Below are 13,961 nucleotides of genomic sequence, written 5' to 3' on the forward strand. Positions count from 1 at the left end.
CAAAAATAACATTTATTAATTTCTAAGAATATTGTAAAAATGATAATAAATTATTAATACCAGATAAATATGTTTAAAACGTTTGCACTTTGTATTTTATAAGTATATTTATAAATTTTTAATAGTATCCGTGTCTTATTATATAGTACAAAAATATCAGATAAAAAAAATGTGATATTACAAACAAGTAGCGGATGTTAGACTTTATGATCTTCTACTGCTGAAGTCATGTCTAAAGATGTTATGTATTTATAACATTTTTATTTTATAATGTTGTAGTTTCAAAAAAATATAATACTTAAATACTATTATTTAATAGTACGAGTTAAACCAGTTGAAAAAAAAGAAAAGATTTACCCACCGACGTGTTATAAAATAAATAGTTTTCCTTGTTTTTAAATGATTACAATATTTAATAGACATTTTAATTATAATAATAAATTAGACGTTAATTAATGATATATTTTTTGTTCGACAAATCGACCGTGAGTAATGTTGATTATGAATATTATACAAATTTAGTGTTTTGTAACTAACTACAAGGGTAGTGTATTATAATGTAAATAGGGGATGGACATGTTAGGTTAGATAAAGAATTATATTAATTTCCCTGTTAGATTCCGTAATATATTATGAGATGAACGATAACATCGTAGAAAAACTTCATTTGTTCATAATATATTCAGAAAATGATTTCCACCGGCATTAAATTATTTCATCAACGCTCAAAACAATCAAAGTTGATAAAGCTCTAGAAAAAAACAAAAAAAAGATACAAATTTGAATATTGTAAAATAACATCAAATTAAGTGTCTTTAAAATGATAAACCTTTAAAATTGCAATTGTTTTAGCATAAAATAAGTATCTTACATTTTAAATTGATCTCACTGTATTGAGTACTATTATACCATTATATTATATTATATAGTAAATATGGGCTTGGAAAATTTCGGAACATAACTCAATTCATACAAATTGTCATTGCTAATTAACAAAATAAAATAAATCATATAAAACCGTAATTTGTTCAGTTTTATTTTAATTAGTTATTCAAACCCGGTTATCGTCCAGTCGAAATGTACAGTAAATTTTGATTTTTTTTGCAAGTTTTTTTTAAAAATACACACATGTTTTGGTTTGAAAGGTTGTTGGAAACGTTAATGGTCATAATGTTGAATTTTTTTTGACATGACTAAATGCATACTGAAGACGTTATACATGACATAGTTAATGCTACGTTTCTATCATTTATTTGTATCCTTCAGACTATAATAATAATTACCGAAATGTATCGCCGAGGTAAGTCCAAAAGTGTAACATTAAAAATCCATAAACATGTAGCTAATTAAAATTGTATATTCAATAAGTCATAATTGAAAATATTATACCGGTTAAGTCGGGAATCAATAATGACATTACATAAATTGAAATTGGGGAATACTCGAAACTCGTTTAAATATTGTGGTGCATTTTTTTTATTGACAATACCATTATAGAATTTAATTGTGTAGGCATAAAAAGTTATGGTACACACAAGTAGTGTTACAAAGAATAACCACAAAATTGCAACTACTATATTTCAAGAGTTACTGAGTGTCTTACACGGTGAATGGATCATCCTGTGCAGTTCGAGGTTCTGTCCGGTGACAGATAAAGCTGTTTGGCCTATTATAATAATAAATAAGACCAGCAAAGGCGGTGCGAAATAATTCCTTGTTGGTACTGACAAGTGACAACACACCTGGCAAGCGAATTTATCTTGTGCGCCGTCTTAAGTGGAAACGGAAAAAGAGCTAGATCCGTCTCCGAGTAAATATTTATCTTTTAAACGGGATAGCCCTGAAGAATAGCATTCGATTCGGTTAATCAAAATCCGAATTGTGTCGAATTGCATTATGGGTATTGTTATTATGAAAAAATAAATAAATCTCATTTTCCAAATAATTTATCATCTTAATTATATTACCTTTATCAGATCGTCCTCGGCATCATTCGATAATGATTAACGATTCAAACTAACTTCGTGTGATGAAAGCTTAACAAAAGCTTTGTCGAGGTAAACTAACATTGCTATCGATTTAAAAAGCAATAGACATATTTATTTTATAGTTTATTTTTCATGTTTAATGTAGATTTCGAATGTCTATTGATTTTTGGCTAGTGAATCTGTTCGCTGATAGTTTACGGTTTTACAATCAGACTTGAAAAACATTTTTTAGAACTTTTATTCGCAAATCGAAATAGTTTTTAAATGAGGAAATCAAAGATTTATGGATGGGTGATACATCTTGTTCTTTCGACGGACGAAACTTTACTCAAGTGGAATATAAATGTACTATTATATTATTTTAAAACTATTTTCAACTAATTCAAATCAAATACTTAGGCTACGGTTGGAATTTCGACATTTGCCAATTTAATAAAACGCTAAAAAATATTTTTAACAAACAATATTAAAAACTTGGTATGATTATTAATAATTATGACGAATATTTTATTTGAAACTCTAAAATAATAATAAATTCATAGAAAGAATAGTTACTGTATAGTAAGAGTTTGATACCTATATTGTGAATATAATATTATCTTGGAAATCATTCACAAAATACTATGTTTAATAATATACTATGTAAATTGCTACAAAGTAATAATCTAAGAGTAATAAGAAAAATCACTTCATCATTACCTTCAGCTTCGACCAAACTGAAAGTTTAATTTTTAACTTCCGAATTTCCTACTAAACAATTAGCAGTTATGATAAAAGACAGTAACAAAATATTTATTTCATCTTTACTTATATAATATATAATATATTTTAAATTTAATTACTTACTTGTATGCATTCGATTAGGAAAATCAACGAAAACGTTCTCATATCCTCATTGATTCACTTACTCTGGCTTTTCTTCTTGGCCATTTTTATTTTATTTCACAAGCACCTCGTTTCAGAATCCCTCGAGTAAATTTTCTTTAATATTCTTAGTATGGAATCCGTTCAAATATTCCGAGAATTTTCATCATTAAATTTACTATTCACTGGTTTCGAGTTTTTTTTGTTAAATTAATACACTATAAAAAACGTTGTAATCTAATTTGATTTATATTAAGACAATGTTTTTCATTATCATGTTACACTAAACAAATTATATGCGTTGAAAAATATGAATATACCTAAGTTAAACTTACAGATGAATATATGTAGCACAACTAAATAAAAATATTATTTTTGTTTATGTCAAAAAAAAAAAATAGTGCAAGTATATGCGCGTTAAATTATTTACTTCACACACACAACAATAGAAGGTATAGAATGAAGGCAATGGAAGGGATGAATTAAAATCATTTTGTATTCTATTATACTTAGGTATTTTATTGTTATAGAATGTAGTGACTGTACGGTAGCTTATATTGTTGTAGGAAAAAAGGATAAATTCTTGAAAATGCCAGAATATGAACTACCATAAAGAAAAAGACATACAGTTAACATGGTTGCTTTTACAAAAAAATTGAAAATGCAGTTGTATTGCTGCTATTGTCAAGGTGTAAATATTAAACGAATTGCGTTTTACATTTTTCCCGAGTCGAGATACCTTTGTATACACTTTTGTAGTATGTCGTTGGAAAAAAAAAATGAAAAAAATGTATCGGTAAGACGTCTAGAATAATTTTCGGAAATGGCAAAATTTAAATATATATATATTTTTTTTTTTTATTGATCTTAAAATTACATCGGCATCTTAGGCCATTAGTAAATAGTTATTTACAGATGAAACATGTTTTTTTAATAAATTTAATTAAAAAAATTGAAAAATTATATAATAAAAATACTTAAACGAAAAAACATAAAGACTTTTTTTTTTTAATATTAACACTATTCGAAAACAGACACAACCCTTTAACCGTACTACATTGAATATTATACTGCATGAAATTTAATATGTTAAATATATTTTTTCATTTTTACAGATATGATAAATAGCACTTTGGTGATGAACGAAAAAATCGTAAATCATTCTCAAGTAGTGATGTCGAGGTAGTAATTTAATTTCAACAAAACAACTTGGGTCTATAATATATTTATATATATATTACATTAAAAACATGTTAGAAGAATCCATGTCGCGCATTGTAAACGAGTTTTGATTGAAAAAAAAGTATGACTGATTAAGTTCACTTACTATCTATATTTGTACAATAATCCGCGTACAGTAAATAAGAAGTTGAAGGTACTATAAACTCTGGGCGAAAACCGGTTTTAGATAATTATTTTTGAAGTTCTTACAGTTCAGAATTATTTAGGACAGAAGCTAGAGTGTAGTAAAGTATTATTTTTAATAGGCCAGTCAAACTTTTTCACATATTATTGGGTGATATAAAACGTTAGTGTAGTACAATATTGTTTTTAGAGTTGATAGAACTGTGGAAAAAAATGTAAAAGATAAAACTTGAATAGGTATTATCAAAAATACAGGTTAGGTAAGCGCCAAGTATATTTCACTGAAACTTCTCCCTGGACCAAGATAATATTTTTTTAATCCTGTACTCATCATTTTATACTACTAATACAAATTATCTAAGACTTTTAGAAAAAATTTGGCTGCCAGAAGTCAGAAAAATGTAGAGCGAACATCGGTGTCCTTTGTGATGCTGAACCTGTTAAAGTATTAATATAAGGTATAGTAAAATAGTGTCACTAGAATTCCCAGCTGTTTTTTTTTAGAAACAAGTTTCCAACCCATTTTATTTTATTTCTTTTCAGCTTTTTCCACTTATTGCACTTGATGTTTGTACTCTCTTGTTTTAACTGTTTTACTTGACCACAAAGTTATCATTTTTTTGTTTTAGTGGCTATATTGGCTCAACTGCTCACATTTGCCTCTTTTTGAATTACCAATTAAACTATAGTCATGTTAATTTCTTCTGATAGATAATACTACAATTGCACACAATGGAAAAATAATCGGTATTTATTTGTAAAATAGAGATTTAAATGTTGTCATACAATTTGTATTGACATGTTATTATTAGATTATGCAAATTTGTCTGTTTTTTTTCTACGAATTTATTATTTTTCAAACACAATGTTTTTCAGATCAAATCTTCATCATAATTTATTAACAAATGAACAAAATAAAAAATGTTTAAATGGTGCCATAAAATGTATTTTGACTTATGGTAATTTTTACCGTTTTTTAACTTTGTTTAGCGTGTTACTATTAGATTATGAAACATTTTTTTGTTTTTTTTCTCTTGTAACTAATACTGTTGACCGGCTACTCGCGATCCTCCCAATCTAAGTACTGCATCGCAACATACGACGTTGATTGCGCTTTACTTTTTCTATATTCTGCACAGTTTCTTACAGCACGGCCATGTTTGTTGCATATGTATTTAAAAAGTTCACCATATAGACTTAAATCTATAACAGCTATAACAAAAATTAATAATTTATTTATGTATGTGTCAGAACACCAATTACAAACGAACGTTTGGAGTGACCCCAGCGGATTTTTTTGAAAATTACACAGCATGTGAATTTTTCTAATATTTTTTTCAGCGAGTTGAAGCGTGCAAACTTCAAACTAAATTATCTATTAAGACGCTTAGGAAAAAAATGTATGAAATTTCATAGAAAAATAAAAAAATCGGGAAATTATCTTATTTTTATACATAATTATTATCGTTTCAAACTTATTATTACTGTAGTCGTTTTTTCCCGTTATTCCAAGGGGATCAAACGCTCGCTGGTATTTGGCGTTTTGATCCATATTACATATTTTATATGCTTACAAATTGTTGTCATAGGATGTGGATACGATTTCGTATCGAAGATAAAAATATTATTATTAAATGATAAATAATATTGAAATTAGTGTTTACCTTTTTTTGCATTGGCATCTGGATTGTTAATGAAGTAAAAATCTAAGGCATACCAATCGCTAATGTTTTTTCCCATATACAACAAAAATTCGTACTTTGTAATAGTATGATTTAGAGATTTGCCCAACCATCTTCTACAATAATCGTACGAATCTCTCATATACTGAAATTTTGTTTTTAAAGGTTTGTTGTAAATTTTGTTTTTCAATACACTGATGAAAATTATACCATTTTTAAAAATAGTAACAATAATTACTTGGTTTTCATCTTCGGTTTCTCCCAGTACAGAATTAGCAACTATGATAAGACATAGAGACAAAATAGAGTACTTAAACAACATTGTATTGAACTATATTTTCTTGTCTGAAGTTACACTGTGAGACAAAACGAATGATTTTTTACGCCCATTTTTGCCTGTTTTATATTCATTTGAAAAAAAAATCACAATATAATACAAACAAATACCTACACAAGTATATTTGTTGTATATAATATTTACAAACACACCTATGTGTTTAACGGACAGGTGTGTTAGGGCGTTTATTAGAATTTCACAGAAAAATATTTTGAAAATGCGTATTGCAACATAATTACTAAGAATTGAACTTTATATCAGTAAAATGCGACTAAAATTGATTGAAATATTCGACCGAATAACCTTAAAATTTCATTGAAAATTCCATTACAGTGCATAAAAAAACAACAGAAATTAACATTTAAATTGTTACATCCTGTTTATTAGATAATAAACATAATTGAATAGAATCTAAATAGTTAATTATCTTTTATTTGTATATCATAAATTAACATATATTAACCAAAAAAAAATACATATTTGTTAAAAACATTTTATATTAGCATAAAAATTAAGCATTTAAAGTAAAGAATTCAATCAAATACTTTTAAAACCTAAGAACATTTTTTTTTTATAGTTATTACATTTAATTAAATCGATAACTGGTTAGGTTTTTATTAGAATTTTAAAGACGTTCTGCTGTTATTAGTGTATATTTGTATGGCATATTCTCCTTAGAGTTTAACAGGTACTATAGATAAACACTCAAATCGAAAAATAATTTATTGTTTACCCTAGATGGGGTGAAAAACCTTTTCTTTATTTATCATTTTTATGTGTAGTTTTACAAATTACTGGGAATATAAATTAAAAGTTGAATAATTACTAAGTGGTTTTTTTCTTGAGTTTTTAGGCGTTTAAATAAAACTATATTATTCGAACGTAACATTTAGTGTATAAAAAATGGTCTTAATATTAAATTTATTTTTATTTATTTTTAAATATAATTTACAATCTGTACATATACAGTAGGCAAATATGCTAACAAAGTAAATAAATGACTGGGAGACTATGAATAGGAAAGCTATGTAAGTGATAGGACCCTTACAAATTTATTTAAAAATAATTTTCTTATTTTTGAACGATTTTTTTTACCGTTTTCTAAAAACATTATTTCTCAAACATTTAATTTCCGGATAATATTTGTTTGATGCGCTGGAAGAAGAGAATTTTGTTGCCTGCAGTGTTAACCTTCTTTTTTACAAGCATGGGGCGCTGGTTTAAAGAATGCAATTATTATTTTGTTCCTATCGGCTTCAGTTTGGGAGTTATTCACATGATATAATTTAATAACAAGTTATTTTGTGAATGTTTGTGATAACTTTGCAAAAGGACTGTAAAAAAATTTATTATTTTCTCATTTTATGTGGAAGTCTAACGTAGTGTACAATATAGTTTTTCATATCTTTAACGAAAGAAAAAAATTATTATAAAACATTGTACGTTGTCTGTATTTTATACATGGAATTTAATTGAATTATTATGTAATATGTTTTTTCTTAAATATTGTCTATACATGATTTATTTCGAATATAACCTTCGGTTATTAGCAAAGGTATTACGACAAGTGAGGATATCTTCATTAATTTATGTATACTGATATGTATTAGTAATTTAAGAGTTACCGGTAGTCATAACACAAATATTAAATATTGCAAATAAGACAATGCGTAAACACTGTCTAGAATTTGTACACGGTGTTCTACATAAAGTTAAATACAATTTTCTCGTCAAATGATATAGCAGTTGAGAAAAAACATATTACTAAGACATTTGTGTAAACAAAACCTATAAAATGGTATATCTAATTCGGGATTGTTGTCTGCTTGTGATTAATAATAACCTTTAGTTTTTTAAGTTATTATAAAAAGTATCCACAAAAAAAAAAAAATTCAGACAGTAATTTTAAAAAAAAAATAACAGAAATTTGTACATTATGCACTTGAAAATATTCTAAAACATAAATTTACTTCTTCCCCCCCCCTAATTTTACTACAGTCAATGTGTAATTTTCCCATTTTTTTGGTTTTCATTAATAAATAATAAACAAGGGTTTTAGATTACTACAGATTTTTTTAGATAACTATTATAACGTCATTCCTTATCATCTCTAGCGCCCACATTTTCCTCCTAAAATCCACTCTTGAAATGCCAGTCTACAAAACCTTACCAATCACTCAATATCTAAAAAATGACCTTTTTTTCTGTAAAATTTCAACAAAAAAAAACTGACATACACACCTGAGCGTTCAATAGAACAAATATACTTGTGAACTTGGGCAAATATGAAAATTAAATAATAATTGCCACGTCTAAAAAATTCAATAACAATCATAGTTCACATTTGAATGTGAAAAAAACCATTACAGCTTTAATATTTCCTGTAGACCTGTGGCCTCCCCGTACCCTTTACGCTCCGTCTCAGCTATGTCTCCATCAATTTTGTGTAGGTTTTTTTTTTGTTTTTACTACCTATATGAACCTATAGTTTTTATTCATTTATAAAAAAATGTATGTTCTTAAATTCATATCTGAAGTTGTTGAGTTATTGTTAATTTTCTTAACCATAACTGTACATTCATTTTTCATACTGTATCGTTCCTTTGAAAAATGAGAATTCTTTATATATTTCAGAACCGTTAAGTGTTACCACACAAGTTTCTACTCTCACTCTGTTGTAAGTTTCAGACTCACTCAGCCCGGCGGAAAGATGCGGTTCGGTTATGCGGTTAATCCAACCGGAAATTAGTGTTTTCGTTTCGTGATTCTGGTGTACCTAAAATTTAAGTAAAAAAAAAAAAAAATCACTGTAAAACTAATACCTCCTGCGCTCTACACCGAAGCAAAAACATAATCCTGGATTTTAATGAAAGGATTTCGAAAATACCAAACTACTCGTGTATGATGTTTGGTTCGCTGATGTCGAATTCAAAATAGGTTTTCAATTTTAGCCAGCAAATAAAAAAAAACAACCCCCGTAGAGTGATGGGAAATGGATATAATTTAAAAACGACACTACTGGCGTGTAGGGTGCACTTGGTGAAAATGTATGGGAAAAAAATGTTGACTAGAGAATTTTACCATTTATTTTACCTTTATTCTTATCTTCAGACCTAAATACCCCCCCCCCCCCCAAAAAAACGCTCGAAAAGGTGAGGTGAAAAAAAAATTTGCCACCCCTTCTACAATTTAGCAGCTTAACTATATGTATACAATATTATTTATTTTTAAATTAAATAATTTTGTTTAAGGTGTTATAGATTTAAATCTTTTTAAACGCACGTGGCGTTCCTGTAAAATACTGGATAGCATATATAAATGTTACAGCGGCAACAAGGGTGACAGATGATATTACATTGTTAAATTAAGGCGATCACGATTAGCTGGTCGAAAATAAAGTTTAGAATACACAAAGTACAGATAAATTTTCATAGTCTAAAGTTAAAAATAACATGTTAAAAATGTTTAAAAATGCAACACGCCAAAACAAATTTTGTGACACCAAAACCGCTGTTTGTTTTTAAATAAAACTGATTATTCCACTTTTTGTGCTATGTTAATTTTACCTATAAGAAAAAATGATAATAGTCCATAATTTAATTGGTAACTAAAAAAAAATAGCAAATTTGAGTGACTTTTCAATATAGCTTTATAAAATACACACAAATATGTCAAGTAATTATTTTAACCTCTTAAGAACCTTTCTATTGAGCTCAAATAAATAAAAAATAATTTCTGTAATAATTGCAAGGTTTGTATGTTTAGTTTTATATTTTAATGAATAAAAATGCATTTTTATATCACATAGGTAGTATAATGTGTGCAATCTGAAGTTTTAAAAATTTTAAAAGATACATCAAGTCACACATTTTTTATATACAACTTTTGTTAGCTTGCCCATTTGTAGAATAATTTATTAATTGTATTTTATTGTTTCTTTTTTTTTTTGAAGCATATATCTATTAACAAGAAACTCTATACCGATTTCATCGAGTTGCGTTGCCTTTGATCACATAATCCTCAATTGCGGGTACCTACTTGGAGAGGGGAGGGGGTCAATAGTTAAACAAGTGTAAACCCGAATTTGGTATTCATTTTGTTTTAATACTTTTTTTTTTAACGCGCATTTTATTGTCAAGCGGATAAATTCGCATCTTTTTAAATATAATAACACTTGTAAAAAATTATATGAACTACACATAGTCATAACAACAAATATTAAATAAGACAATGTGTAAACACTGTCTGTAATTGTTTCACGGGGTTCTATTAAAAATGGATTACAATTTTCTTATGAATGTTCAAATGATACATATAACAGTTGAAGAAAAACTTATTAAGACAACTGTGTAAAAATAACTTATAATACTACACTACATTACACTGGTAATAAGCCATAAGGCTTATTACTAGTGTGAGCTACGGGGTTTAAGCTATTATAACAAATGCTCACATAAACACAAAAAAAAAAAAAAATTGAGAAAAATAACGTTATACGTTGAAAATATTATAAAGAGGCGGAAATTAAAAAAATCTAAGTACATTAATAGTAGGGTCACGACAATCGGGCAAATCATTTGTTCGAGTTACTAACCTATGTAAAATATTAAACCGAATATTTTTTTATACAAAATAATTTCGAAAGAATCAAAAACAATAGTTTAAGACCATTTTTTTAATTATTAAATAAAATATGAGTTACTGTTAAGGCATTCTTAGTGCAATTTTAAGCTATTTTTGATTCAATCGTGCCTTATTAATGATGTCGCAATTAGCATTTTTAAACTTATTTTCTGTAAAATGAAAACAAACGTCCTTAAACACCTGTGCGGTAAAATCATCTATGTATATGTGTGTATAGATTATTTACAACAAATATAGTTGTTTAGGTATTTGTTTATATTATATATATATATATATATATATATATATATATATATATATATATATATATATATATATATATATATATGTGCAAATAGCAATTTAAAAAAATTACACACCTAAGAAATTCAATAGTTATAATATTTCACATACCTATTTGTAATAATTAATTTTTTTTGTTGTATTTATTGTATATAAAATAGGCAATCGAAGACATTACAAATCATTCGTTTTGTCTCACAGTGTAACACAAGTTTATAGTTCAGTACAATGTTCTTTAAGTGCTCTATTTGGTTTCTATATTTTATTATAGCTGCTAATACAGTACTGGGAGAAACCGAAGATGAAAACGATGTAATTATTGTTACTATTTTTTAACTATTATTTAAAAATGATTATATTTTTCGTCAGTTTATTGACTTTTGATAAACAAAATTTCAGCTTATAAGAGGTTCGTACGATAATTGTAGAAAATGGTTGGCCAAACCTCAACACAGTTTTATTACAAGGTTAGATTTTTTGTTGTACATGGGAAAAAACATAAGCGATTGGTATGCCTTAGATTTTTACTTCGCTACCAATCCAGCTGCCAATGAAAAAAGAGGTAAACACTTATTGAACATGACTATTTATTGTTATCATTTAATAATCATATATTTATCTTTGACGCGAAATTGTATCTACATCCTAAGATAACAATTTGATCATTTCATTCGTCGTAACAGACATGCAGTGTAATTTTCAAAAAAATCCACTGGGGGTCACTCCAAACGTTCATTCGTATTTGGCGTTTTGGTCCACATAAAAATGATAAATTATTTTTAATTTAATCATTTTTTTTGTTTTTTTTTTGTTTTAGCTGCTATAGATTTAAGTCTATATGGTGAACTTTTTAAACACATATGCAACAAACACGGCCGTTCTGTAAGAGACTGTGCAAAATATAGAAAAAAGAAAGCGGCATCCAGGACATACCGTGCGGCTACAATGTTAGAATGGGAGGATCGCGATAGTAGCCAAGAATAAAGGTTACAAGAAAAAATACAGACAATTTTTCATAATTTAACATGTTTAAAAAACGTTTAAAAATACAATAAGTCAAAATATCTACATTTTATGACGCCATTCAAATTGTTTTTTCGTTCATTTGTTAATTATGATGAAGACTGTTTTTGAAAAATTAAAAAAATCGTAAAAAAAAAAGAATAGACAATTTTTTATAATCTATTAATAACATGTTAAAAAATACAATCAGTCAAAACAAATTGTGTGACATCTTTTTGCGTTGAATATTTTATATTATAACTATGCCTAAGCAACTATACTTTAACAATATAATTTTGCATGCACGAGTAAAACATAATGTAACAGTTGAAAAAAAACATATCAAGACATTTGTGTGAACATAAATTAAAATAGTATGTCTGATTCGACAAATGGAAATAGCAAAAACCAAATGGAAACAAATTATGTTTTATATATTTAAAATAGCCTTTTATAAAAAAATATAAATTATGCTAACAAAAGTTATGTATTATTTTATAAAATTTGCATTTGAATTTTTTTCAGTTTTTATAAAAGTAGTAAGATTGACCCACCTAGCTTCTATTCTGTAAAATGTAAAAAAGCGCACCTACAAACCTATGCGCCAAAGACGTTAGTACGGTTTATATACAACACATATACTTTTGTTTGAACTTGTTTATATAGATGAGCAAATATGAAATTTCAATAATGACACATTTAAGAAACTCAAAAGCAATCATAGTTTACATTTGTTTGTACTAGTGTTATTTAGTTTTTTTTTCCACTCTATACAAAACGGTCATTCGGTGACGGTACAAATCATTCGTTTTGTCTCACAGTTAAACTTCAGTTTATAGTTCATTGAATACAATGTTCTTCAAGTTCTCTATTTTGTTACTATCTTTTATCATAATTGCTAATTGTGTACAGGGCGAACCCGAGGACGAAAATGAAGTAATTATTATCATTTATTTTTATTTATTATTTTTAAATTTATGTCAATGTTACGCTAAATCATTTTAGGTTAAAAACTTTAATCCAAAATCTTTATCATTAATATTTATGATCAAAATACAATTTGTATAACTAATGTTCATTAGCAATATTTTTTGATATATTTTTTTTGGATTGGGGAATAATTGGCATGTGATATTTTCAACTACTACTTGACCAAAATCACTTCCTATACAATTAAATATTGAAATGTGCACAACGCCGTAGATCATTGATCATCACCTATATTTTAAGCAACAGACAACATATTAATCATGACTTAAACATTAATTAGGTATAGGTTAGTAGTTAGGATAGTAGATAAGGATTGAATATATAATTACGGATAATACTTGAATAATTGATGATTAAACAATTCTTAATGAGTAAAAAGTTTAAATAATATATATATTTTAATTTTATAATGGGAATTTTGAATGTAATAAGTGTATTAATATTTATAAAAAAAATTCCAGACTCTAATGGATTCGTACAATTATTGTAGACGATGGGTGGGCAAGCCTCTAAGTAGAAGTATTACACTTTGAGATTTTTTGTCGTACATGGGAAAAAACTTACCAGATATATTTATCATAAGAGATTACTTCGAGAACAATCCACGGGCTTTGGTAAGACACGGTAAACATCAATTATACTTAATTTATCATCTAAAATTATTGTTTTGGTCTTTGATGCGAAACTGTGAAGTAGTTTGATTTAAGAGAGAATTCTCATTCGCATTTATATCTATATTATTTATTTTTAAAATAAAAATTTTTGTTCTTTTTATTTCAGCTGTTATAGATTTAAATTTATACGGGA

General features: G+C 26.9%; 2 protein-coding genes across 2 annotated transcripts; one reads left to right on the plus strand and one right to left on the minus strand.

Annotated features, from left to right (window-relative positions):
• Positions 1 to 4,950: 4,950 nt before the first annotated feature.
• LOC126843376 (uncharacterized) lies at positions 4,951 to 6,263 on the minus strand. Its single transcript, XM_050580883.1, has 3 exons — positions 6,138 to 6,263; positions 5,882 to 6,044; positions 4,951 to 5,429 (listed from the first exon to the last, which is right to left on the minus strand). The coding sequence occupies exons 1-3, from the start codon at positions 6,219 to 6,221 to the stop codon at positions 5,275 to 5,277; spliced, it is 402 nt and encodes a 133-aa protein (XP_050436840.1). The 5' UTR covers positions 6,222 to 6,263; the 3' UTR covers positions 4,951 to 5,274.
• Positions 6,264 to 11,331: 5,068 nt separating this feature from the next.
• LOC126844145 (uncharacterized) lies at positions 11,332 to 12,631 on the plus strand. The gene is made up of 3 exons (XM_050582043.1): positions 11,332 to 11,474; positions 11,562 to 11,724; positions 11,980 to 12,631. Exons 1-3 carry the CDS (start codon positions 11,391 to 11,393, stop codon positions 12,144 to 12,146), a joined length of 414 nt encoding a protein of 137 aa, XP_050438000.1. The 5' UTR covers positions 11,332 to 11,390; the 3' UTR covers positions 12,147 to 12,631.
• Positions 12,632 to 13,961: the final 1,330 nt, after the last annotated feature.

Source organism: Adelges cooleyi, unplaced genomic scaffold, assembly GCF_023614345.1.
Source record: "Adelges cooleyi isolate 19-005CV unplaced genomic scaffold, UGA_ACOO_1.1 ACOO_flye_CR_arks_rails_tigmint_CR_PRNA_108, whole genome shotgun sequence".
In the NCBI taxonomy this organism is placed as follows: Eukaryota; Metazoa; Arthropoda; class Insecta; order Hemiptera; family Adelgidae; genus Adelges; species Adelges cooleyi.